Genomic DNA, 27,876 nt, shown 5'->3' with positions numbered 1-27,876 from the left:
TTGTTTATTTATTTATTTGACAGACAGAGATCACAAGTAGGCAGAGAGGCAGAGAGAGAGGAGGAAGCAGGCTCCCTGCCGAGCAGAGAGCCCGATGCGGGGCTCTATCCCAGGACCCTGGGATCATGACCTGAACGGAAGGCAGAGGCTTTAACCCACTGAGCCATCCAGGCTCCCCCATCCTTTTTCTTTTTAACTGAAAGCATGCCTCTTGAATTTCTTTATCATTTGTTCCAGTGTGGATTTTCTTGCTTTTTAGGCCAACTTCTTTTCACTATTAATTCTGGTAATGTACTTGCCAGTCTCCTTGGTGCTGAAACCTATTTACTCGATCCCATTTCTCTGGCTAATTTCTTTTTCTTGCTAGAACATATCCTCTGTTAGCTGCTTCTTCTTTTTTTTTTTAAGATTTTATTTATTTATTTGACAGACAGAGATCACAGGCAGAGAGGCAGGCAGAAAGGGGGGGACGACAGGCTCCCTGCTGAGCAGAGAGCCCAATGTGGAGCTTGATCCGAGGACCCTGGGATCATGACCCAAGCCGAAGGTAGAGGCTTTAACCCACTGAGCCACCCAGGTGCCCCCTTTATTAGCTTCTTAAGAGAAGTTTATAGGAGGTTAAAATATTTTGTATTTGTCTGAATTTTTTTTTTCCCCTCAGACTTGGTTGATAATTCAGATGTATATAGCATTCATGTTTTATAACTATTTTCTCCCAGTTTTGAAGGCAGAACTAACTCTGTTGTCTTCAAGCATCTCATGTTGTTGGGAAGTTTGATGTCATTGTGATTCTTGACTATTTATATGTGATCCTTTATTTTCCCCTCCAGAAGCTTTTAATATCTTCTCTTTTTCCCAGATGTTGTAGAACTTAATGATAATGTGCCTTTGTGTGATCCCTCCCTGACTTCCCTCTTTGTTTCTTTCTTTCATTGAACTGGCAAGTTCTATCTGGAAACTTATATCTTGAGTTCTGGAAAGCTGATTTTTGAGTGGGTTTGTATGTGTGTGTGTGTGTGTGTGTGTGTGTGTGTTTTAATGTTTATGATCTGTTTTCTCATTCTGGAACTTCTACTCTGTTGTTGGATCTTGACTATAACTGTGTTTTTCTCACTTATTACCCATCTCTTTATCTTTTTGTTCTGCTTTCTGAGAGTTTTTCAAATTTTTCTTCCAAACCTCTTTTTGGTTTTTTTCCCCCCCAGGTATCATATTTTTAATTTCCAAGGACTCTTGTGTTCTGTGGATGCCTTGCTCCCATCAAAACAGCCTGTTTTTTAGGGTTTTGTTGCTATTGATTTGGGGTTTTTTTCCTGCTTTTAATTGCATCTGTTTTTCTAAATACCTTTATTCTGTTTGTTTTGGACTTTGAATTTAAAAGTTGTTTTCTTTAAATATCTGGTGATCCTTAGTTGTCTATATTTAATAGTGAGGCATTAAAAATGCTGCCTTTCCCATTGCTGCTGCCTGTGAAGGAGTAGGAATCTTAAGGACACCTGGCTGTTTTCTAATGGGATTCCCAGGTGACACTGTCTGAAGTTCGTTTCTCTTGGAAACTTCAGGGTTTTTATTTGATTATTGTTGTTGTTGATTTGTTTTTCCTATAGGGGTATCTTCCAGTCTTCTGTAGGAGGATAAAAGCTGGCTGCTAGTATTCTTGGAATCTAGTGGGAAAAGAGACAACTTACAATGGAGAGTCTCACCAATTAGAAAGTAGACTTTTAATTAATGCCCCTGTAAAATCCCATGTATGGCCCTACCTCTTTGTCTTTGCCTGGTGTGTTAAAATCTAGTTCATCCTCTTTAGAAAGTATATGTTCGGTCTCCTGATAAAGGAAGGGAGGAGACCCAGGAGCTGAATAACTTCTTACACTTATTTTCAGTCAGTCCTCTACTCTCAGCCCCAGCCATGTAACTCCTCCCTTTGTTTTGTCCTGAATTACCTGGTGCTCCCAGTTCCTGAGCTAATTGATTTTGTTGCTGGCTTCACGAACTGCAGGCTTTTAGTTTTCTATGGGCTACTATGTCCCCGGTCTGCTCCAGCTTCTGAATTTTATATCATTTTGTGCTCTCCTTTCCTGTTTGTCCTTATGGGGTTTTACCTTAACTTTTTACTACAATTTTTAGGAGCCTAAGAAAATTTGTGTTTAACCCACCCTTGATCTGAATGTTGACTTAGGCAGGCTTCTCATCTGGAGTATCTCCCCCTTTTTCTCCCTTTATCAAACTTAGCTTTATGCTTGCCTCTTTCCTAGAACTTTCCCTGATATTTCTAAAATACAAACTAATGCCCTTCTTTGATTAAATTCTCATTACTTAGGAAACACGAAAATGTTCTATAGATATTTGAAGGACTATTATGGGGAGGAGGGGGAATTAATATATTTTTCTCATTTTGAATGAGGGAGAAACTATGGGGATGGAGAGAGTGGGGCACAGATTTCAACACACTGTATGAAAGAACTTTCATATAGTTCAACAGTAGAAAGGTTGCCTGTTAAGATTTAACATCCCATGTCTGGGATGTTGTAGAAAGAATTCTTACTTTGTGGTGTGGCTTGAACCAGATAACCTTTGAATCAGTCATTTTTTTCTGTGTTCTGAGTAGCCAGATGGCGTGAGGGTGGAGTGGTTCTTCACAGAGGCCTCAGGTGTACTCAGCAAGTAGGGGAGGCCAAGAGCTTAGAGCTCTGGGCTCACCACCACTGCTTTATCCAAAGAAGTCTGTTTTTATCTGATTTATATGTTAAGGCTTTTCATAAAATGTAATTTGAAAAGTGGACTCTGCCTTTAAAAACATTTTTGAAAACCACTGTCTTTTCTATGTTTCTGTGAACTAAAATATTTACTATATATTGGGCACTTACTTGCTTTGTTCATATTTAAATGTCTGTTCTGTGGTATGTATATATCTTTTCAGAATGAGTTTTAATTTTTGTGGTAGATACCTTATATTTTCCATTTCACTACTTTCGGAATCTAACTGGTATTTGAACAGTAGTTGCTGAATGTGTGATTTGACCCACATGAATCATTTCTGTTGAATGTTCTCTTTTCCAAGGTGCCAACCGGATAGTATTAGAAGACTCCAATATCTTGCAGCCTGTGGGACTGACTGTGTTTGAAAACTGGCTATATTGGATTGATAAGCAGCAGCAAATGATTGAAAAAATTGACATGACAGGCCGAGAGGGTAGAACCAAAGTCCAGGCTCGAATTGCCCAGCTTAGTGACATTCATGCAGTGAAAGAGCTGAACCTTCAGGAATATAGTAAGTGCTGATGGCAGACTGATAATTACAGGAATCATGTTTATTGTAAGAAATTAAGACAGAATGAAGATGTTCCTGTCCGTCTTCTTACCTTTTTAAAATTTTACTTATTTATTTATAAGATGTTATTTATTTGAGAGAGAGAATGAGAGAGAGCAGGAGCAGGGGAAGGGGCAGAGGGAGAAGCAGCCTCCCCACTGAGGGACTCAGTACCAGGACCCTGAGATCTTGACCTGAGCCAAAGGCAGACGGTTAACTGAGCCACCCAGGTGCTCCTTCTTACCCTTTTCTTTAAAGATTTTCGTGCACTTTTAATCTTGCCATTTTTTAAACTATGTTTTTAAAGCCTTACATCGAACTCACCTGGGAGCTTTTTCAAATTAAACACCTTTTCCCCATAAAACAGGAGTGGGGGAAAGGAATGGTCTGGCTCATTTTCAAAAATTTCCTCATATTTATTTATATAATACATATTATATATATTTATATATTTTTTATGTTTTTTATATATATATATAGAGAGAGACTGCTTGTCATGCTTTTTTTTTTTATCTTGAACCCCTTTAAGAATAGTGGTATAAAGTATGTATTTCTTTTGTTCCCTGTGTGCCCCCATAGTTTGAACAAGAACAAAAATTATATTTATATAATAATATAATTATCTTGGAATAACCTTATTAAGCAAAACCAAAAACTAGTGTGTTCAGAAGTTTTTGAAGTGAACTTAGAGAAGACTGCTTAACAGATACTTTGTTTTCTTTTTTCTCAATTGTATTCTCATCTTAGAAAAGTACTCATAAATTTTCCTGAAAGCTTTTGAATATGGCTAATCATCTTGCCTTAATTTCTTGTTAATTTCAAAAGACTTCTCATAGAAGTTACTAATATGGGTTTTATGTGATTGTCCCAGGAATGCTAATGTTAAATGAAATACTAAAGAGAGAACTATTGAACTCCTTAACTTCTCAACCTGATGCTTTCAAATCAGACTGGAGTATGAAAGGAGAATAGTGGAATGAGAACACCATTGCTTGTTCAAGTCTTCATTTTGTTGTCACTGTTGATGAGCTTTTAGAAGTTAGAGACATTTGAGAATTAGAGTTAAAATTGTTGTCATTCTAATTTATGACATGTGACTCAAGCTGAATATTTAATAGAAATAAGGCCTTAATTTCTAAGCTATTTATTCACTTGACAAATGAATATTTTATTGCAGAAAATCTCCATGGAGGTTTTCAGAGTTTTAGGGGGAATGTCCTTTTTTTTTTTTTAGACACTTAAATATGGTTTTATATTTAGAAAAACATTTTTTCAAATTTCTAATAAAATTAAAGAGAGTGAGATTTTGTTTATCAGAAGTGTCATGGCCGGGAGGCAGTGCCTGGGTAGCTCAGTTCATTAAGTGTCTGCCTTCAGCTTGGGTCATGATCTCAGAGTTCTGGGATCGAGCCCTATTTTGGGCTCTCCACTCAGCACTCTCCACTCCACTCAGTCTGTTTCTCCTTTTCCCTCTGTGATGTCTCTCTTTTTTGTTCTCTCTCAAATAAATAAAATCTTTAAAAAAAAAAAATTGTCATGGAATTAAAAGGTTGTACTTTGTAACAGGTTGTGTATTTTAGTGCAGTATGAACTGATGTCTGTTTTGGGACATCTGTGTAGTATAACACTGAGGTGTTATTGAAAACACAGATAATAAATGGGAGGCTACAGTAGATGCCGCTCTTCTCATGACAGATATCAAGTTGCTTGTAATACAGGCTAAGTAGAAAATTCAAAGCAACTTCATTAAGTCTAATTGGTAAAACAGACTTTGAAAAATTGCCCAAGTTTGTATTTATTTAATTTAGCCCAAATTTAAGGAAATTAAACATTTGTAACATTGCAAGTTACCTTTTGCAGTTGACTAAGCAGATAATTTTGATTGTCTATGAGTGGTTGCAATCCATGTGAACTTAAGTTTTTTCTTCTATCATAACTCTTAATTTCCCATATTTCATTATTTCTATATTTTATTAAACTACACTTTTTGAATAAAATCATCTGCTAGAATGGTAGAATTTCTGAGTTAAAAATCTTTGGAAGAGTTTTTGTATTTTAAGTAGAATAATGTCCAGGTTTCTGCATTCTCCCTAGCAATGTTTTTAGTTTCAATGATCAATTTTTTGTATATATAAATATTTAAAGACAGTGTTTAGATATAAATATTTTGCATTATTAAATTGTCCTCCTTTTCTTGCAATTGTCTAAGGATACACAATATTCTATTGTTAGTAGAATTGAAGTCCAAGGTAATTTTAAATTTGGTGTTCTTGGTAATTCATAAATAATTAATTTTGACTTAGCTGCCCTTTCTTTCCTTCCTTCTTCCCTCCCTTCCTTTTCTTTCTTCTTTTTTTTTCTTTTTCAGGACAGCACCCTTGTGCTCAGGATAACGGTGGCTGTTCACATATTTGTCTTGTAAAAGGAGATGGTACTACAAGGTGCTCTTGTCCCATGCACTTGGTTCTGCTTCAAGATGAGCTATCATGCGGAGGTAAATATGTTATTTTCTTGTGTAGTTAACCTGTTTTGTGACTTAATCTAGCATTCTGTGATTTGGCAATGAAGTTTCTCTTTCCCCTAACTTGATTAGTCACTTATATTCCATTCATTTGTATTATCCTAGCCTTTGGGGTTACTTTGAGAGTAAATCAATCCATCATGATGGGTAGCACATGACCTAATCTTGGGACTAAGTTAGAAGTTCCCTTATTTTGGGGGAAATTAATCTTGTGAATGAATGTATTTCCTAATAATAAAGTAGCTTTTTTCATCCCCGAGAGTAAAAAAATGAATTCTACCTCCTATAATCTCCATCTACTGAATTCTAGATTCTACAAAGTTTATGTATCATTGCCGGGAATATATCCAGTGAAAAGAACATTCTTTTATTCACATCTATAGGTAGTTCCCTATTGTTTTTACTTATTTACCTAGCCAAAAAAAGATTTTTTTAAATATCACTCTAATAATATAATATGGTAGTGAAATTGGTTCAATCACTCATGAGAGCATAACAAATTGGTACATTCCTTTGTTAAAACATAGTGTGGTAGCATCAAATAACGTAGTAATATTCACTCCCTTAATTCAGAAATTCTCCTCTTGGCAATAATTCTCAGTTAATTCAATTGAAGGGAAAAGACTCTTCTCTGCAGTGGCAGTTTACAGATTGAAAGCCATTTAATTTCTAATGATAGGAAAATGAAGTAAAGTAACTGAGTTTATACAGCTGTTAAACATTATGACCATAAACTCATGTAAAGAATGTAGCCAAAATTTGGCTTAAATAGAAAAAAAATTTTTTTACATGTTTCTCTGTGATGACAACTGCATAAAGTACATACTTCTGTGAACAAAGATTGGTTTATACATTCAAAATACAGAATTGTTGATAAGATGGTATTATAAGAATATTTTATTCTAAGTTTACTTTTATAAAAAAAGTAACGTAGAGTAGCAGCTGTGAGGCACTCTGCTTGGACTATAGGAGATTTGAAGATCTTTGAGATAGAGCATTTAGTTTAGTTGGGGAGAGCAACTATGTGCATGGTAAACGTTAAGCTCTGGTACTTGAAGTGTCTTTCCACAAAATAGCCAAGTGTTGCACAATAATGTGAATGTTTTTAACGCCACTGAACTGTATACTTGAAAGTGGTTAAAATAGTAAAGGTTGGGGCCCCTGGGTGGCGCAGTCAGCTGGGCATCTGCCTTCAGCTCAGGTCATGGAAGTTGAGCCCTACATTGGGCTCTCTGCTCTGAGGGGAGGCTGCTTCTCCCTCTCCCTCTCCCTACTGCTCCCCCTGCCTGTGCTCTGTCTGTCAAATAAATAAATAAAATCTTTTAAAAAATAAGTAAACTTTGTCACATATATTTTACCACAATAAAAAAAAAATTAGCAAGTATTTCCATATCAAGGTCCTAGGTTGTTACTGTAATAAGGCAAATCTTAGAAAAATTACCTTTATGTAATGGTAACATAGAAAAAAACTGAGTCAAGGATATCATCTTCCACTTAGAAAATGTCTTTTAAAAGACCTTTGCGTTTTTTCTTCACATTTAGTGAGTATTTTAAATGCATGTATTAAATTTTTTAAAAAATATATGTATTAAAATAATGGAGCCTTTTAGTAAATGTGTTACCAATACTCAAACCAGGATATACAGTGTTGTCATTAAAAAAAAGTACCCTGGTATCCTTCCATAGCCACTTCTTTTCTAGAAGTAACCACTATTCTGATTTTTATCCCCATAATTTAGCTTTTCCTATTCTTGAACTTTATGTAGAAATCATGGCATATGTTTTTTTTTTTTTAAGATTTTATTTATTTATTTGACAGATTACAAGTAGGCAGAGAGGCAGGCAGGGGGGTGGGGGGAAGCAGGCTCCCTCCCGAGCAGAGAGCCCAATGCAGGGCTCAATCCCAGGACCCTGGGATCTTGACCTGAGCTGAAGGCTGAGGCTTCAACCCACTGAGCCACCCAGGTGCCCCATATGTATTCTTTTTGTGTCTGATGCTCTTACTTAAGATTTTGAGATTTAGCCATATAGAGGAGTGTATCAGTAATTTGTTTCTTTTTATTACTGCGTAGTGTTTCATTGTAAAAATATGCCACAGTTTATTCTGTTGAAGGGCATTCTAATTGTTTTGTTTTTTGGTTCTGAAGAATAAAACTGCAGGGGTGCCTAGGTGGCTCAGTCAGTTTAAGGGTTTGCCTTTGGCTCAGGTCATGATCCCGGGATCCTAGATGGAGCCCCACATCAGGCTCCCTGCTCAGTGGGGAGTCTGCTTCTCCCTCTACCTCTCCTGCTGGCTTGTGCTCTCTTGCTCACTCCTCACTCACTCTCAAATAAATAAAATCTTCAAAAAAAAAATTTTTTTTTAATTAAAAAAAAAAACTGCAGTCAGTGTTTATGTAGAAGTTTTTTTTGTTGTGGCTGGCTGGCTAAGTTGGTGGAGTGTGTAACTCTTGATCTCGGGGTTGGTGATTTGGAGCCCCACGTTGGATATGGAGATTATAAAAAAATTAAAATCTTTTGGGGGGCACCTGTGTAGCTCAGTAGGTTAAGTGTCTGCCTTCAGCCTAGGTCATGATCCCAGGGTCCTGTGATCGAGTCCTGCGTCAGGCTCTCTGCTCAATGGGGAGTCTGCTTTTCCCTCTCCCTCTGCCAGTTCCCCTGCTGTACTTGTGCTCTCTGTCAAATAAATAAAATATTTAAGAAATGAAATAAAATCTTCTCTAAAAAAAGATTTTAGGGGGTGGGGGGGCACTTTGGTGGCTCAGTCAACCAGTTAAATATCTGCCTTTGGCTCAGCTCATGATCCCAGGGTCCTGGGTCGAGCCCCGAGTTGGGTTCCCTGCTTTTCCCTCTGCCTGCTGCTCCCCCTAGTTGTGCTCATCCTCTCTCTCTCTGTCAAATAAATAAATAAAATCTTTTTTTTTAAAAAAGGGTTTTTTTTTGTTTTTTATTTTGTTTTGTTTTGTTTTTGTAATTTAACATTGATTTTACTGTGGAGGCAAATGAAATACAGAATCTTAATTCATCTGCCTGACCTTCAGGATGTGTTTTCATTTGAGCCTGTCTTACCTATCCATTGTCTTTTGTATCTCACTTTATTTTTGTTTGGCTATTTAGAGTTTGATGATTATTGTTGCATGTCCTGTCTTGCTTTACCTCAGTGGACTTGTGGTATTCCAGAGTTTTTTTTTTTTCTTTTTTCATGCTATCCTAAACCTTAGTTAATTTTCAAGGAGCATCTCCTCATGATCTTTAAACTTTCACTAGCCATTATTGTTCTCCTGTTTCTCTGAATTGTAGCACTGTTACCACAGTTTGCCTGATAGGCAATTCAGAGTGATGTTTTGTGTTATATTAATGAGTCTCTTCCTAACCCCAATCAAATTAAAAGTTCTTTAAGAACATGGACCATATATTTTACCTCTTTTTATCTCCACATTATCTGTTATAATGCTGAATGCGTAATGGGCTCAAATTCCTCTCTAAATACTATCTCAAATACCCCATGCAAACTGTTCACCTGTGATTTACAGTATTCTCCATTTTAAAAATAAAGGTTTGGGGCGCCTGGGCGCTTCATTTGGTTAAGCATTCAACTCTTGGTTTCTGCTCAGGTCACGATCTTGCAGTCGTGAGATTGAGCCCCACTTCAGACTCTTTGCTCAGTATTGAGTCTGCTTCAGATTCTCTCTCCTTCTCTCTCCCACTCTCTCTCTCAAACAAGTAAATAAAATCTTTTAAAAAATGATAAAAGGTTTTCCGATCCATAGTCAGGTTAATAAAGTTATGTTATCTAGTAAATTTACTAACAGGTTTTTAAATGAAGTCAGCACGGCTATGCTATGATAGTAAAGGCAGTGGGCTAAAACTAAGGAGACTGCCCTTCTGGTCCTATCTTTTATTTTTAATTATCACTTGTTTATAGGAAGCTCTGTGAGCTTGGGCAGTAACTTATCTACTCTGAGCCTCAGTATCCTCATTTGCAGAAACAAGGAAATTGGGCTTGAATGGGAATTCTCAGAGAAACCTCAGCAACTTTTACATTTTAAAAAATTATTGAGGACCCCAAACACCTTTTGTTTGCATAGGTTATATTTATCTATATTTAGTGGTTGAAATTAAAACCAAGAACATTAAAAATAATAATAAACCCATACATGTTCTCAAGTTAAACCTGTTAAAGTTGGCTATATTTTCTGAAGCAAAATAATTTTAGTGAGAAACGCGACATTGTTTTTACATTTCTGTAAATCTCTTCAGTGGTGGCAGGATTCTCATGTCTGCTTCTGCATTCAATCTGTTATAGTATGTGATTTGGGTTGAAATACATAAGGAAATTTAGCCTTATACAGAAGTGTAGTTGGTGAACAGAGAGCTATAGTAATAGTCTTTTCAAATAATATTGCATATATCTTGAATTCTGTACCAGATATTACAAGTGATAGTTTTCTGTAGGTTAAGTTGCTGTATGGAATTTGAAACCATATTAACTTTTCATAATCTCTTATATTAAAATCCATTGATCTGTTTTGTGCTCCGAATGGATATTTTACCCAGGCATGATTTTGTAACTTTACACTGGGGTCATTTGGAAATACTAGAATTCCAATCAGAAATTCCAGATCTTCAGATTTTAAACAATATCAAAAATCACATGTTTATATCACCACCAATCTCATTAGAAAAAACTTTTTTAAGTAGGGGGAATCTGTCAAGCTTGCAGTGTTGGATACAGGTTTGCCAAAATTATAATTTCTGATTGAAAGCTCCAGTGTTATAATATGTTGCAAAAGTACAGTGATGTTTGCCATTGTTTTCCTTGAAGTAACAGGCTCGCTAATTCATTTTTATTTAAATTCAGTTAATTAACATATAATGTATTACTAGTTTCAGTGGTAGAGGTCAGTGATCCCATCAGTCTTATATAACACCCAGTGCTCATTACATCACTTGCCCTCCTTAATGTCCATCACCCAGGTTACTCCATTCTCCTGCTCCCTCCCTTCCAGCAACCCTCAGGTTGTTTCCTGTGATTAGGAGTCTCTTATGGTTTGTCTCCCTCTCTGATTTCATTTCATTTTATTTTTTTCCCTTTATTCCCATATGATCCTCTGTTTTGTTTCTTAAATTCCACATATGAGTGAGATCATTTGATTATTGTCTTTCTCTGATTGACTTATTTCACTTAGCATAATACCCTCCAGTTCAGTCTACATCATTGCAAATGGCAAGATTTCATTTTTTTGACGGCTGAGTAGTATTCCATAGTATGTATATATACCACATCTTTATTCATCTGTCACTGGACATATGGGCTCTTTCCATAGTTTGGCTATTGTGGACATTGCTGCTATAAACATTGGGGAGCATGTGTGCCTTTGGATCCTTACATTTATATCTTTGGGGTAAATACCCAGTAGTGCAATTGTTGGGTCATAGGGTAGCTCTATTTTCAACTTTCTGAGGAACCTCCATACTGCTTTTCAGAGTGACTGCATTCCCATCAACAGTGTAAGAGGGGTGTATTCCCATCAACAGTGTAAGAGGGTTCCCCTTTCTCCACATCACCAACATCTGTTATTTCCTGACTTGTTCATTTTAGGCGTTCTGGCTGGTGTGAGGCGGTGTCTCATTGTGATTTTCATTTGTATATTTCCCTGATGCTGAGTGATGTTGAGCACTTTTTCATGTTGGCCATTTGTATGTCTGTGGAGAAATGTCTGTTCATGTCTTCTGCCCATTTCTTGATTGGATTATTTGTTCATTGGGTGTTGCATTTGATAAGTTCTTTAAGTATTTTGGATACTAGGCCTTTATTTGATAAGACATCTGCAAATATATTCTCCCATTCTGTTGGTTGTCTTTTGGTTTTATGAACTCTTTCCGTTGTTGTGCAAAAAGCTTCTTACCTTGATGAAGTCCCAGTAGTTCATTTTTGCCTTTGTTTCCCTTGCCTTTGGAGATATGTCTAGCAAGAATTTGCTGCAGCCCAGGTCACAGAGGTTGCTATCTGTCTTCTCCTCTAGGATGTTGTGGATTCTTGTTTCATATTTAGGTCTTTCCTCTATTTTGAGTCTATTTTTGTGTAAAGTATAAGGAAATGGTCCGGTTTCATTCTTCTGCATGTGGCTGTCCAATATTCTGAACACCATTTGTTGAAGAGACCATCTTTTTTCCATGGGATATTCTTTCCTGCTTTGTCAAACATTAGTTGACCATTAAGTTGAGGGTGCATTTCTGGGTTCTGTATTCTGTTACATTGATCTTTGCATTTCTTTTTGTGCCGGTGCCACACTGTCTTGATGATTACAACCTTGTAATAGAGCTTTAAGTCTGGAATTGTGACACCGTCCACTTTGGTTTTCTTTTTCAACTTTTCTTTGTCCATTCAGGGTCTTTCCTGATTCCTTCCAAATTTTAGGATTATTTGTTCCAGCTCTGATGGTATTTTGATAGGGATTGCATTGAATGTGTAGATGGCTATGGGTAGCACAGACATTTTAACAATATTTGTTCTTCAATTCATGAGAATGGAACATTTTTCCATTTCTTTGTGTCTTCCTCAATTTCTTTCATGAGCATTCTATAGTTTTCTGAGTATAGATCCTTTGCCTCTTTGGTTAGACTTATTCCTAGGTATCTTATGGTTTGGGGAGTAGTTGTAAATGGGATCAAGTCCTTAATTTTTCTTTCTTCTGTCTCATTGTTAGTATAGAGAAATGCAACTGGTTTCTGTGCATTGATTTTATATCCTGCCACTTTGCTGAATTCTTGTATGAGTTTTAATAATTTTGGGGTAGAGTCTTTTGGGTTTTCCACATAGAGTATCATGTCATCTGGGGAGAATGAGGGTTTGACTTCTTTGCCAATTCAAATGCCTTTTATTTATTTTTGTTGTCTGATTGCTGAGGCTAGCACTTCCAGTACTATGTTGAACAACAGTGGTGATAGTGGACTTCCCTGCCTTGTTCCTGACCTAAGGGGAAAAGCTTTCAGTTTTCCCCATTGAGAATGATACTCACTGTGGGCTTTTGTATAGGGCTTTTATGATATTGAGGTATGTTCCTTCTGTCCCTATACTGTGAAGAGTTTTAATTAAAAAAAGGATGCTGTACTTTGTCAGATGCTTTTTCTGTACCTATTAAAAAAAATCATATGGTTTTTGTCTTTTCTTTTATTAATGTAGTGTTATCACATTGATTGATTTGTGGATATTGAACCACCCTTGCAGCCCAGGAATAAATCCCACTTGGTTATGGTGAATAATCCTTTTAATTCACTGTTGAATCCTCACCTGGTGTCTTGGTGAGAATTTTTGCGTCCATGTTCATCAGAGATAGTGGTCTGTAACTCTCCCTTTTGGTGGGGTCTTTGTCTGGCTTTGGGATCAAGGCAATGCTGCCCTTATAGAATGAGTTTAGAAGTTTTCCTTCCATTTCTATTTTTTGAAACAGTTTCAGAAGAATAAGTATTAATTCTTCTTGAAATGGTTGAATTCCCCTGGGAAGCCATCTGGCCCTGGATTCTTGGTTTGTTTTTGTTTTTGTTTTGTTTTGTTTTGTTTTGGAAATTTTGATTGCTGCTTCAATTTCCTTGCTGGTTATGTATCTGTTCAGATTTTCTTTTTCTTCCTGTTTCAGTATTGGTAGTTTGTACATCTCTAGGAATGTATCCATTTCTTCTAGATTGCCAATTTGTTGGCATGTAATTACTCATAATATGTTCTTTAAATTGTTTGTATTTCTTCAGTGTTGGTTGTGATCTCTCCTCTTGCATTCATGCTTTTCTTTATTTGGGTCCCTTCTCTTTTCTTTGTGATAAGTCTGGCCAGGGGGTTACCAATGTTATTAAGTCTTTCAAAGAACCAACTTCTAGTTTCATTGATCTTTTTGTACTGTTCTTTTGGTTTCTATTTCATTGATTTCTGCTCTAAGCTTTATTATTTCTCTTCTCCTGCTGGATTTAGACTTACCTTGCTGTTCTTTCTCCAGTCCTTTAGGTGTGAGGTTATGTTGTGTATTTGAGACCTTTCTTGAGTAAGGCTTACAGTGCTATATATTTCCCTCTTAGGACCACCTTTGCTGTGTCCCAAAGGTTTTGAACAGTTATGTTTTCATTTTCATTTGTTTCCATGCATTTTTAAAATTCTTCTTTAATTTCCTGGTTGACCCATTCATTCTTTAGTAGGATGCTCTTTAGCCTCCCTGTATTTGAGTTCTTTCCAACTTTCCTCTTGTGATGGAGTTCAAGTTTCAAAGCATAGTTGTCCGAAAATATGCGGGGAATGACCCCAGTCTTTTGGTACCAGTTGAAACCTGATTTGTGACCCAGCACATGATCTGTTCTGGCGAATGTTCCATGTGCACCTGAGAAGAATGTGTATTCTTTTGCTTTGAGATGGAATATTCTGAATATATCTGTGAAGTCCATCTAATCCAGTGTGTCATTCAGAGCCCTTGTTTCCTTGTTGATCTTCTGCTTAGACAATCTGTCCATTGCAGTAAAATGGGGTGTTGATGTCCCCTATTATTATTGTATTATAACAATGTGTTTCTTTAATTTTATCAGTTGGTTTATTTAATTGGCTGCTCCCATGTTAGGGGCATAAATATTTACAATTGTTAGATCTTCTAGTTGGATAGACCCTCCTCATCTCTCATTACCATATCTGGTTTAAAATCTAATTTGTTTGATATGAGGATTGCCACCCAGCTTTCTTTTGATTCCATTAGCATGATAAATGGTTTTCCATCCCCTGAGTTTAAATCTGGAGATGTCTTTGGACCTAAAATGAGTCTCTTACAGACAGCATATCAGTGGTCTTGCTTTTTTTCCAAACTGATACTCCGTATCTTTATATTGGGGCATTTAGCCCATTTACCATTCAGAGTAACTATTGAAAAATATGAATTTAGTGCCATTGTATTATCTGTAAAGTCACTATTTCTTTATATTGTCTCTGTTCCTTTCTGGTCTGTGTTACTTTTGGGCTCTCTCTTCACTTACAGAATCTCTTTCAATATTTCTTGCAGGGGTGGTTTAGTGATCATGAATTCTTTTAGTTTCTGTTTGTCTTGGAAGTTTTTTTTTTAATCTCTATTTTGAATGACATCCTAGCTGGATAAAGTATTCTTGGTTGCATATTTTTCCTCATTTTGCACCCTGAATATATCATGCCAGTCTTTTCTGGCCTGCTAGGTCTCTGTGGTTCAGTCTAATGTTTCTGCCCTCGTAGGTTACAGACCTCTTGTCCGGAGATGCTTTCACAATTTTCTCCTTTTCTCTGAAATTTGCAGGTTTCACTTTTATATGTGAGGGTGTTGACCTATTTTTATTCACTTTGAGGGGTGTTCCCTGTGCCTCCTGGACTTGAATGCCTATTTCCTTCCCCAAATTAGGGAAGTTCTCTGGTATAATTTGCTCCTGTATACTTACTGCCCCTCTCTTTCCTCTTCAGTTATAATATCGTTTCTCTTTATGGTATCACTTATCTCTCAAATTCTCCCCTTGTGATCCAGTAATTGTTCATCTCCCCTTTTTTCAACTTCTTTATTCTCCATCATTTTGTCTTCTGTATCACTAATTCTTTCTTCTGCCTCATTTCTCCTAGCAGTTAAAGCCTCCATTTTTGTACTGCTTCTCACTAATAGCGTTATTTATTTTGACTCGATTAGATTAATTCTTTTATTTTTCCAGAAAGAGATTCTCTAGTGTCTTCTATGCTTTTTTCAAGCCCAGCTAACATCTTTATAATCATTATTCTGAACTCTAGTTCTGACATCTTACTTACATCCATGCTGATTAGGTCCCTGGCAATCAGTATTGCCTCTTGTTCTCTTTTTTGAGGTAAGTTTTTATGTCTTGTCATTCTGTCCAGAGAAGAATAGCTGAATGAGAGAACAGAGTACTAAAATGGCAACAACGCCAGAGAAATATAGACTAGACAAATCAGAAGAGACCCCAAATGGAAAAAAGACAAAAATTAAAATTAAAAAAAAAATAGCATATAATCAGACATTTGAACAGAACTGAGCATTGGATCCTGTGTATATTTTAGTCTGTGAGAAAACTAGGTCCCAAAATTGTAAAGAAAGAAAAACTTATATATGTACAAAAATAAAATTAAATACAATTAAAGGATAGAATGTAACTGTAAAAATGAATGTTAAAAAAAAAAAACAAAAAAAACCAAGAAAGATTATAAACAGACAGGTGAACAGAACAGTGCTGAATGTATTTTGGTTGGTTTGTTAGAAAAAATTACATCTCAAAATTGTAAAGAAAGAAAAACATATATATATATATATATATATATATATACACACACACACACACACACACTCACATACAAGGACACACACAAAAATAAAATTAAATACACTGAAAAGATAGAATGTGATTAGAAAGATAATTTTTAAAAAGACTTTAGCAAAAAAAAGGTAAAGTAAAAAAAATAATATGATCAGACAGGTAAAGAGAACAGGTTCCTACACTAGATTCTGGGTGTATTCTGGTCTATTTGTTAGAAGAAAGTGCATCCCAAAATTATAAAGAAAGAAAAACTTACATATATACAAAAATTAAGAGGATAGAATTTAACTGTAAAAATGAAAATTTTAAAAGTTGCTAAAATAAGAAATTGGTTGAAAAAGGAAAGACAAAAAAATTAAAATTGAAAGACTAAGGAATCATGGGGGGAAAAACCATGAATTCTATATTCTATTTTCCCCTAGTGCTGTAGTTTTGCATTTGTGTATGATGGTGGGTGAACTTCGGCTTAGCTGGATGGATGTTCCTGCTGATCTTTTGGGGGAGGGGCCCGTTGCATTGATTCTCAAGTGTCTTTGCCCCAGGTGGAATTGCGCTGCCTCTGCCAGGAGGCAGGTAAGTAAGTGGCTCCAGATTATCCTCTGTGACTTTTGTTCCCTAAAGGCTTTCCATGCCCTTTAGAGGATGATGGTGAAAATGGTGGCTTCCCAATCTCCAGCCCCTGCACAGAAAGCTGGGGCTCCACTCCTCAGTGTGCTCTCTGGGAAAAGCAGTCAATCACTTCCATCTCTGACTGCTATCTGTGCTCACCCAGCCTATGACCAAGCATTTCTATCTCAGGCCCACAATTCCGTTTCAAGGATCCAACCCCTACAGAATTGTGTGGTGTGCACCTGTGCCACTCTCCCCAGGGGAGAAAGTGGGGTCTTGCTGTGGTTCTGCTGCTCGCTGGGCCCCTGCTTGGAGAGCAGTTGCCCCATGGTGCCTGGGTTGGCAGTATATGGCAGCCCCAAGCTGAGAGCCCACTCTTGAGCTCACTGATTGCAGCCACATTCCCTGCTCCGATGCCTGGGAACTCTGCTGGCTCAGGCACCCCTGGTTGTCTTCTGACCCCGAGGATCCTGAGACCACACTGTCCCACCCAGGATTCCGCCCTGCTTTGCCACCTGGCACCTTTCAGGCAGGGACATCTCTCACCAGGGCAGACTTCTAAAAGTTCTGAGATTTGTGCTCTGTTGCTCTATCACTTTTGGGTGCTGGCTTTTGGAGGCTCCCTTCCCCCTCAATTTATCTTCCAATATATGGCCTTAGATTCACTTCTCCACACCTCCTACCTTGCAGAAAGTGGTCACTTTTCTATTTGTAGAGTTGCAGTTATTTTTTTCATAGATCTCCAGTTGAGTTCACAGGTGTTCAAAATGATTTGATAGCTATCTAGCCAAATTCCTGGGACTAGACGAAGCTGAGGTCTCCTACTCCTCCACCACCTTGACTCTCTCCTCGCTAATTCATTTTTTCTTTTTTAACTTCTTTCCAGATACCTAAGTGTAAATGACTATAGTTTAATTGTCAGTTCTTTCAATTTAATATAAAAATGGCGTTCCATTTTGGGATGAGCTTACACCTCACAGTCTCCCGTGAGAAACTGTCATACTGAGTATACAACATGAGTTTTTATGCATTCTTCCCATTTTCAAACTCTGTTGAAGAGACAGCATGTATTCCAAGAGTTGATTTTAATATAGTTAATATTTTTATTGATTCATCAAGAACATTTAAAAATAAAACTGGCTTTTTTTTTTTTTTTTTAACTGTGAGTGTGTGGTTGTATAGAATGCAGTGACTACTAGTAATGGTTTGATACCAGTGCCTTGAGTTATCTAAGGTGCCAAGACTTTTACCAGTCATTCCTTTTGATGAGTCAGGGCAAGTGTAGCGAGAAAGGCAAATGGCATCTCAGTATTATTATAAAATGGTTTTGACTTTGTAGATCCCCTATTCCTGAAGCACTCTTTGAAAACCTCAGCACTAGAAAACTTATGAATTCTAGGCTAACTTTAAAACTTTGTAGGTTGATGATTTTAGTGATTATTCCTCGGTTATGTGTGAGATTATAATGGATTGCAAATATTCGTACTTGAATTATAATATATGAGCAAACTTTCTGTCTTATAGTTTTGCAAGTTGGTAAATCTAAATGTGGTAGTGTAAAAATTGTATTTCTTCTCTGGTTAGATGGGTTAGTTTACAGATTTTACCTATTAAAAAATGTTTTGCCAATGTTAATTATTAAGTGAGCTTCACTCAAGTATGTTTGTACATTTGTGTGACTGTTGTGTTTTTGTCACTTTTCTCCCCCTTGTTCATTTGAAGAACCTCCAACATGTTCTCCTCAGCAGTTTACTTGTTTCACGGGAGAAATTGACTGTATCCCTGTGGCATGGCGCTGTGATGGGTTTACTGAATGTGAAGACCATAGTGATGAGCTCAACTGTCCTGTATGCTCAGAATCCCAGTTCCAGTGTGCCAGTGGGCAGTGTATTGATGGTGCCCTCCGATGCAATGGAGATGCAAACTGCCAGGATAAATCAGATGAGAAGAACTGTGAAGGTATCCAAAATTCCTGGGGCCTGGTTGTGTCGCCTTTTTTTCCATTAATGTTCAATTGTTTGAAATTTAGAGTATTGTTTTGGCTTAGTAGATTTGGGGTTTTTTCAAGTACATTTGACTTTATGATGTTTAACCTAGTAGCATGTTCCAAATTGTTGTTTTACTCCACTTAAACATAGGTTTAAGTGTATGGGGTCTATACACCTTAATAAGCTTTGCAGATTGAGGGATGAGGCCCAGAAGTTAGACCTTCAGTATATAAAAATAATCATTGTTTCCAGTGAACTCTGAATTAGTAGCTTTGTTTATTACAATATAAAATAGTTTCATATTTTCCTCTTTGCACCACTAACCTTTAACATGGCAAAAACAAATTCTCTAGAATTGTTTAATGTCTAGAAATGCACATACAGGGCACCTGGGTGGCTCAGTAGGTTAAGCTCTGCCTTCCGCTCAGGTCACGATCCCAGTGTCCTTTGGATCCAGCCCCATGTCGGGCCTCCCTGCTTAGCAGGAAGTCTCCTTCTCCTGCTGCCCCTCCCCACTGCTCATGTGCACTTTCTCCTCTCAGATAAATAAATCAACCTTAAAAAAAATGCACATAGATAGAATTCTTTAATTCTTATCAGAATTATTAGTGAAAGAGGATCCTAATTTCATATAAAGAACAAAATAGGAAATTTCGTGCTGGATTTCTTTTTTTCCACTCTTTTCTCTCTACCAATGGAAATCCCCAGAGAATAATTTTTAAGTTATATTTTAAAGTCTAATTTGTTTTTCATTTACACCCAGAAAGTACTTTTTGACTTTACATGCTAGTAAAAATAAGAAAACTATTTACATTTTTTCCCCAGTGCTTTGTTTAATTGATCAGTTCCGCTGTTCCAACGGTCAGTGCATTGGAAAACATAAGAAATGTGATCATAATGTGGATTGCAGTGACAAGTCAGATGAATTGGATTGTTGTAAGTAGGACTAAAACCTTATATATTGCTCTTATGGGAGAATTTTTAAAATACTTTTTCCTTTTCTTCATAGGTGAGTTTCTCTTATAATTAGTATTTCTTTATTAAGAAACAAACATTAGGGGTGCCTGGGTGGCTCAGTCAGTTAAGCGTCCAGCTCTTGATTTCAGCTAGGTCATGATCTCAGGGTTAGGAGATCAAGCCCTACATTGGGCTTCCTGCTCAGCTGGGAGTCTGTGTGAGATTCTCTCCCTCTCCACCTGCTGCGCTCTCTCTTTCTCCCTAAAACAAATAAATAAAAATCTTTAAAAAAAAGAAGAAGAAGAAAAGAAGCATTAATGTTAAGCTAATTATTTGTACCAGGATTTTTTTGTTTTGCTTTAATAATTCCTTATAGATAGCAGTTTTCTTTGCACAAATATCTTCACAGAAACATTAAGGAAAACATCAGAAAGGAATAAATATTATTTTGCCACAACTAAAGTTAGGAAATTCTCAAACCGTTTAGTTATGTAGAAATCAGTGGTGTAAACTTGAGATTCTGAACATTAGCTCATGTTTATCATCTCTCACTTTTCCTTGACATGTTTCTACCAGTTTCTTAATGACTTTAAGAGCTTCCTTAAAATGAAGGCTGAGGATTCTTAGGCCAATATATACCCCTATGCCTAAGGACTCTAGCATACATAACTGATAGTTTCATAACTATTGACAAATGCCCTGACATAAAATATATCCCAAAGTGATAAACTTAGTTCTGAATAGAATTCAGCATAAGGCAGGTCTACCCTGTCAGATTGATTTTATGGAATTTAGGTAGAATTCATTTAAAAACTCTTTACACGTAATGAAAACTTTAAGCTGGTATTTTTACAAAATACAAATGGGATCCTTGCTAAGACTTTTAGAACCTATTCATTTATTCAGCAGACTTTGACTGAATACCTGCCATGTGTTGAGGGTTCCTGTACCAAGTTTCACAGAGTCCTCTCTGGTTGAGGTATTAGTAAGAATAAAGATTTTAAAGCTAAATGGAGATGGATTTGAATTCTAGCTCCACCTCTTACCAGCAAATTATTTGTTGTTATGTTTAAAATGAAGATAATATTTAGCTTGGTGGCTGTGAGAAAATTAAACAATTCAGTGTATATAAGATCTATGGCCCAGCTCATAGTAGACACTCTTGATAAGGGAATGTAATAAGTGATACTAAGTGTACTGTAATAGAGATCTGTATAAGTAGTAGCATCAAAAAACAGAGTGGTCCCTTCGACCCCAGCAGCAGCAACTTCTTCCTAGAAACATTGCCAAAGGCAAGGAGGGAAGAAAGGACACAGATCAAGATCAAAAGCTTTTGCACAGCAAAGGAAACAGTCAACAAAACCAAAAGACAACTGACAGAATGGGAGAAGATATTTGCAAAGAACATATCAGATAAAGGGCTAGTATCCAAAATCGATCAAGAACTTCTCAAACTCAATACCCAAAGAACAAATAATCCAGTCAAGAAATGGGCAGAAGACATGAACAGACATTTCTGCAAAGACATCCAGATGGCCAACAGACACATGGAAAAGTGCTCCACATCACTCAGCATCAGGGAAATACAAATCAAAATCACAATGAGATGAACCCTCCTACACTGTTGGTGGGAATGCAAGCTGCTGCAACTACTCTGGAAAACAGCATGGAGGTTCCTCAAAAAGTTGAAAATAGAGCTACCCTACAATCTGGCAATTGCGCTATTGGGTTATAGATACAAATGTAGTGATCCGAAGGAGCCCATGCACCCAAATGTTTATAGCAGCAATGTCCACAATAGCCAAACTATGGAAAGAATCTAGATGTCCATCAACAGATGAATGGATAAAGAAGATGTGGTATATATACAATGGAATATATGCAGCCATCAAAAGAAATGAAATCTTGCCATTTGTGATGACATGGATGGAACTAGAGGGTCTTATGCTGAGCGAAATAAGTCAGTCAGAGAAAGACAATTATCATATGATCTCCCTGATAGGAGGACGTTGAGAGGCAAAGTGGGGGGCTTGGGGAGTAGGGAAGGAAAAAATGAAACAAGATGGGATCGGAGGGAGACAAACCATAAGAGACTCTTAATCTCACAAAACAAACTGAGGGTTGCTGGGGGGTGGGGGTAGGGAGAGGGTGGTTGGGTTATGAACATTGGGGAAGGTATGTGCTATGGTGAGTGCTGGGAAGTGTGTAAGCCTGATGATTCATATACCTGTACCCCTGGGGCTAATAATACATTATATGTTAATTTAAAATTTTTTTTAAAAAGAGAGTGGTCCGATCTTTAGGAATAAAGATGGGGTTCATCAAGGAAACAACATCTTAGAAAACTGGTACTTAAGATTGGGTCTTGATCGGTGATAGCATTAATTAAACAGATAAATGGAGAGATTGTATTCCAAGCAGAGGAATATGCTATCCAAAAACAGAGTGAAACAGGCACCTTTGGGAAACTACATGTAACTGGGATTGCCAGAATACAGGCAATGTCTTGAGGAGGGGTATCAGCAAGAGAACATGTAAAGGTGAGATTAGAGAAGACTTTACTTTTCTTTGAAAGAGCCTAGACAACATCCAGAGTAACAGAGAGCCATTGAGAAGCTTAAGTAAAGGACTGGCATGGCTAGGTAATTGTGAAAGCTGTAAAATTAGATGGATTTTAAGTATAAGATTATAGGCAGGGAAATGTTAGGTTGATTGCTTTCACACTTTCTGATCACATCAAGAGGAATACAAAGATTTGGGTGTTCACATAAAGAAACAAAAGCATCATACAGCAGTACTTACCCGTATAATTTAGAATGTATTCTGAAGTTTTCTGTTTTTGTTTTTTTTTAAGTCTTCTGTTTTAAAATGAGGATTGCAACACACTAATTTTTTGCATCATCTATTGGCTTGCAGCCTCTAATTTAAAATACTTAGGAGGCTCTTACAGTTCAGGCAGAAGATGATTATCTAAATCAAGAGAAGCAGTGGTGGTGGAAAGGAGGGGTTAGATTTTAGAAATAGAATAAAAAAGTTTTTGTAACCATGACACGTTTAGGTTGACTTACAAGTACCACACTGAGTGACTGGAGTCATTAACGGGAACATATAGCAGAGACTGAAAACTGAAGAATCATTCCATATCTTGGGCTGCAGATATAATATTTGTCTGATACAGGTTTTTTATTACTTTTTAAAATTTAATTTAAATGCCTTTGATTTGCTACAAGTACCATCATTTATTTATGATCTGCTTTACCCTGGAATTCACAAAACCTTTTGAATATTGGTGAAGATGAATGCAGGGTAGATAGGTTGCATTCAGGTTGTCAATGGGATATCCCATTGAAGCTATTCAGGAAGTTGTTGTCAGTTGTATGAGTCTTTGGCTCAAGAGAGGTATTTGGCCTCTTCAATTTATTAAAAATAATTGAAGCTGAGGCAGAGGATGAAGTCTCTTAGAGAGTTGAGTAGAGGAAAATAGCAGGACAGAGACAGAACTCTGGCAAACACCTGCACTTAAGAGATGAAAGAGAAGGAAGCCAACAAATGGAAACAGAAAAAGAATAGTCAGAGATAGTAAAAGTAAGAGAGTGATATTTTGGAAGGGTATTGATTACACATTTTTGAGAAGAAAATAAGAGCCATCGGTATTGAATGGTTGGAGAGGTCAATAAGATGAAGAGTTTAGTGAATATGGCAAATAGGATAATTTTGACCTTTGTCAGACAAGGTGGCCATGAAGATAGAAGCGTGATTTCAGTGAGTTAAGATGTGAAGACTAAGAATTGGAGATAGTATAAACTATCCTTTCTTGCATCTTGGCATTAGAAGGTAATGCCAAGGCACTGGAAAGGGATAAGAAAGATAGATGGCTGCTCACAAGGAGTAGGGGGAATCTGTATCCCAGAGTCCACAGACAAAATATCTAACTGCCAGCTCCTGCATATTCTGTAACTTAGTGATAACATTTTCTCTCATTTATTTAATCTAGTGGAGGGCAAATTCAGCTGTGTGGGTGGGAGATTTAAGGTAAGATGAAGCAGAAGAAAGGTTTTTTTAAGGAATCTGCAAATGTAAGGCCCCTGAATGGTCAGCCGGTTAAGCATCTGACTCTTGATTTTGGCTCAGGTCATGATCTCGGGTCATGGAATTGAGCCTCCTATAGGGATCTGTGCTCAGCGAGGAGTCTGCCTTGGATTTTCTCCCACTCCCTCCACCTCTGTCCCTCCTCTCTGCTCTCTCTTGCTCGCTCGCTGTCTCAAAAAAAAAAAAAAAAATACATATACACACACACACACACACACACACACACACACATAACACATACATACACGCGCACACACAAACAAAAGAAAGAGCTGCAGTGTGAGATATGGTCCAACTATTCAGAATGGAACGATTTTCCTTCCAAATAGAGGAGTAATGCTCTAAACTTGAGCCCTTTTACTGTTTACCTTTTCCTGTGATACTGATGCCCCCTGCTTCTAAAGCCTCACATAGCTCACGGATGTGGTAAAGGTGAATGCCATGGGCAGGGTCGTCCTCTCATGCTCTCAAGTTCTCGTCTTTGTAAGTACTCAGGCAATAGACTCACCCTGAAAGCACCAGCATATTGGGCGCAAGAGCTAATGCTCTCTTTAGCTTCTAATCTCCCTTCACCAGGCCTGGATGTCACTTTTCAAACCTAAAATCATGCTCAGAGCTGCTTTTGGCTTCTTCGTTATGCCGGGTAAAACATTTGATGACTTTCCTAGGTCCATCCCTTTTGAGCCTAAAATTTTCTCTGAAATTCAAAATAACCATGTTACTTTATAACATACAAAATGAAGTAGAACAAATTTTATCTCTGTGTTTAGAAATGACATTTAAATCTATGATTCACTTCTATTTTTCATCAGTTTATAGATATACTTTTCAATGTATTGTTTTATTTCTGTCTTCACTTAAAGATAGTTCATTTTGATTTCTAGTGATACTTAACCTGTATGCCCAATGGGGCATGGTGAGTAAGTATTCATAGAAACAAAAAAAGTGGTTGTGCGTTGTCTTCACTAATTCACATTCTACTCAGAAGCCCAACTCAGAAACAGTTGTTTCTCCTTTATATAACTGTACTGCATTCTCATTTTAGATCCAACTGAGGAACCAGCTCCACAGGCCACCAACACCGTTGGTTCAGTTATTGGAGTAATTGTCACCATTTTTGTGTCTGGAACTATATACTTTATCTGCCAGAGAATGTTGTGTCCGCGTATGAAGGGAGATGGGGAAACCATGACTAATGACTATGTAGTTCATGGACCAGCTTCTGTGCCCCTTGGTTATGTGCCACATCCAAGTTCTTTGTCAGGATCTCTTCCAGGTGAGTTAAGACTGATCCACTGAGAATCAAGTCTGGGATCCTGGCAGGATTGCCAACTTTCCATTATGAAACAGGGTATTACCTAAAGTCTATTTCAAACTAGACTACTTTGGGTTTAAAAAATTGTAAGAACAAATGTTCTCTTTTACTTTTAGCACTCTTTTTATATTTATATATTTATGAAGCAAATATATAATAATGCACATTTACACATACCAACTGCATTTATTGCACATACAAATACACTGCATTTTTGGATGTCCTCTCCTGAAAGTAAACTGCTAGACATTTGGTGGAGAGTCATAAACCACAGGTCCTTTAGGCAAACTACCAGGGGACCTCAGTACTACAGAGCCCAGCAACTAAAGGTTGGGGGAAAAAAAGATTAAGATTCCTTTTCAGCAGAGATTTGGAAATAGCTGGGTGGTAGTAAGGAGGGATATATTAGGCTATGCCTAAATAATAACCAGTAGCCAGAAATTTAATGACCTTGGGTAGACCATATTGCCCTAGGGAAGTACGGCTTTCTTTTCAATGCCTTCTGGTGCCCATAGTGAAAAGAAGTCTTTTTTTAAATGAATATGGAAAAGGAGGTGTCAGGCAAAATCTCTCAGAAAAAAAAAAGAACTTTTTCTGGGTATAAATCTAAGAAAACAGATAAGATTTTTGAAACTGTTAATGATAGTGATTCCTTTTGCTATAACTATTTTCAGTTAGTGAAATATGGGAACTCACTTGGAAAATAATAGAATTTCTTCTTTAGCATTGGTGGTTGTGATTCCAACAACATTTGCATCCAGAAGATGAAGAAGTAATCTGTACTTTGTATTAATGTCTTTAAAACTGGATTAGTTTCCTCCTGAGTAAATCTATTGTTTAATCTGTCCTGCCCACACTCCATAGTCCTTTTCTTCTGCAAATCCTCTAAAGTTGAAAACTTCTTATTTTAAAGAGCTCTGCTTCCGTCCTTGGAGAGAAGGGATGGAGCTATTTACTTGGCCTTGTTCTAGGCCAGCTCTCAGAAGTGTTCACTTCTAGAGAATATTCATTTCTCTTCTCCATTAAGTATTTTCAATTATTATTAGGAAAAGAGAGCATAAATTGTTTTGAAATCAAACCATTTGGCTATTGGTATTTGTAATTCTAGTATTGAATAAAAACATTTTATGGGTGGAAATAATTTTTATAGATCTGATTCATCTTCAGTATTTATCCTTCATTTTAGGAATGTCTCGAGGTAAATCAATGATCAGCTCCCTGAGTATCATGGGGGGCAGCAGTGGACCCCCTTATGACCGAGCTCATGTCACAGGAGCATCATCAAGTAGTTCTTCAAGCACCAAAGGCACTTACTTCCCTGCAGTAAGCAATCTGTTTTCCTTTGTTTGACTTTGAATGCTAAGTTAAATGGGATCCTAGATTTAAATGGGGGTACTCAGTGGTAATTAAAGTTTGGTACTACTAAAGATGGTAATGTATAGAGTTTTTAGAATTTAGTTTTTAGTATAGAATTTAGGCATAGAGGGCTTACAGGTAGGATTTACCACCACCATGCAAGCACTCTTAAATCTAAATCTTTAACTTTACCGTGTAGTAACCAGGATGTTTGAAAGCATTAGGCAGTAATTTCATAGTTTGGGTAAAAGTAGAACTACTGAGTAGTATCTCCTGAGAGGGTTAGAATCTACATTCTGTGACCGCTCTAAAAAAGGAAGCATACCTGGTATTTCTCCCATGTCAGTAATGTTTCTCTAAACATTTATAATTTAAAAAAATCAGAACCCAGCTGTGCTGAACTTAAACCAGTGACTTACAGATTTCCTTCTTATCACATTGCACTGTGTAGCCGTGACGAAATGGTGTTCTAGGGAGTAGAGAGCCCCATTCTTAAGCACTATTGGAGGTCAGTTCTTTGGGAAAGGATTGTGCTGATCATGTAATGGAAAGGAATACCAAACAGATGAAGGAAGAGCATGTAAGAAAGTCTAATGGTCTTTGTGTGGCATAGACTATTATTATTTTAATAATGTAATTATTTTTCTGTTTAGATTTTGAACCCTCCGCCATCCCCAGCCACAGAGCGATCACATTACACTATGGAATTTGGTTATTCTTCGAATAGTCCTTCCACTCATAGGTCCTACAGGTAATGCGTATCTTCCTCTAGTATAATCAAGGTATTTATTAAAAGAAAGAAGGATTCTAGTTGTGGGTTTGATGGAGCCCTACATAAATAGATGATGGTAACTGAGAGAGAATAGGCATTTTGTCTTGGTAGTGCTAATGTTGCCCCTACCACACATCCTTTTCTTCCAGACATATATTTTTTTAAAGAGAGTCACAAATACTAGGTTTCAAAGTAATAAAGTAGAGCCCCTAATTATTTTGGCAAAATTCTAAGGAAAAGTTACCCACCAAAATAACTGATCTCAAAATAGATTACTGCTCAAGTTAGGTTTGATCGATAGTCAAATTGACATAAGATAGTCTATTGACATAAGACTGTCCAAAACCCCATCCTTAGACTGTCAGTCAAACCTAACTTCAGAGAGTCGTGAGAGCTGTAAAGAGCAGGGAGAGTAAACACAGATTTCGAGAGAAGTCGAGAGAAGCTGAAGTTCAGTCCTTGCTTCACATACTTTATTACAATCGGGAATGAAAAATTTCTCATAAAATTGCTTGGAATAAATCATGACTCACTAAAATGAATGAAATATATTAGTAAGACAGAAAGGGGGAAATTATGCCTTTCTGCTACTGTGTGTCTGTAGAGCATAGTGAGCAGAAGTACTAGTGTATTATATCCTTACTCTCT

General features: G+C 37.1%; 1 protein-coding gene across 1 annotated transcript in view; it reads left to right on the top strand.

Moving 5' to 3' along the window:
- LRP6 (LDL receptor related protein 6) overlaps nucleotides 1–27,876 on the top strand; it is a 165,983-nt gene that overhangs the window by 135,206 nt on the left and 2,901 nt on the right. The window contains exons 16-22 of the mRNA XM_032855008.1: nucleotides 3,062–3,271; nucleotides 5,679–5,804; nucleotides 18,474–18,710; nucleotides 19,565–19,675; nucleotides 24,831–25,061; nucleotides 26,287–26,423; nucleotides 27,110–27,207. Of these exons, the coding sequence (XP_032710899.1) occupies nucleotides 3,062–3,271; nucleotides 5,679–5,804; nucleotides 18,474–18,710; nucleotides 19,565–19,675; nucleotides 24,831–25,061; nucleotides 26,287–26,423; nucleotides 27,110–27,207 (1,150 nt within the window). The remainder of the gene's footprint in view (nucleotides 1–3,061; nucleotides 3,272–5,678; nucleotides 5,805–18,473; nucleotides 18,711–19,564; nucleotides 19,676–24,830; nucleotides 25,062–26,286; nucleotides 26,424–27,109; nucleotides 27,208–27,876) is intronic.

This window comes from Lontra canadensis, unplaced genomic scaffold (assembly GCF_010015895.1).
Source record: "Lontra canadensis isolate GAN:19392208 unplaced genomic scaffold, GSC_riverotter_1.0 scaffold9, whole genome shotgun sequence".
NCBI lineage: Eukaryota > Metazoa > Chordata > Mammalia > Carnivora > Mustelidae > Lontra > Lontra canadensis.
This window is presented reverse-complemented; position numbering and strand designations above follow the sequence as displayed.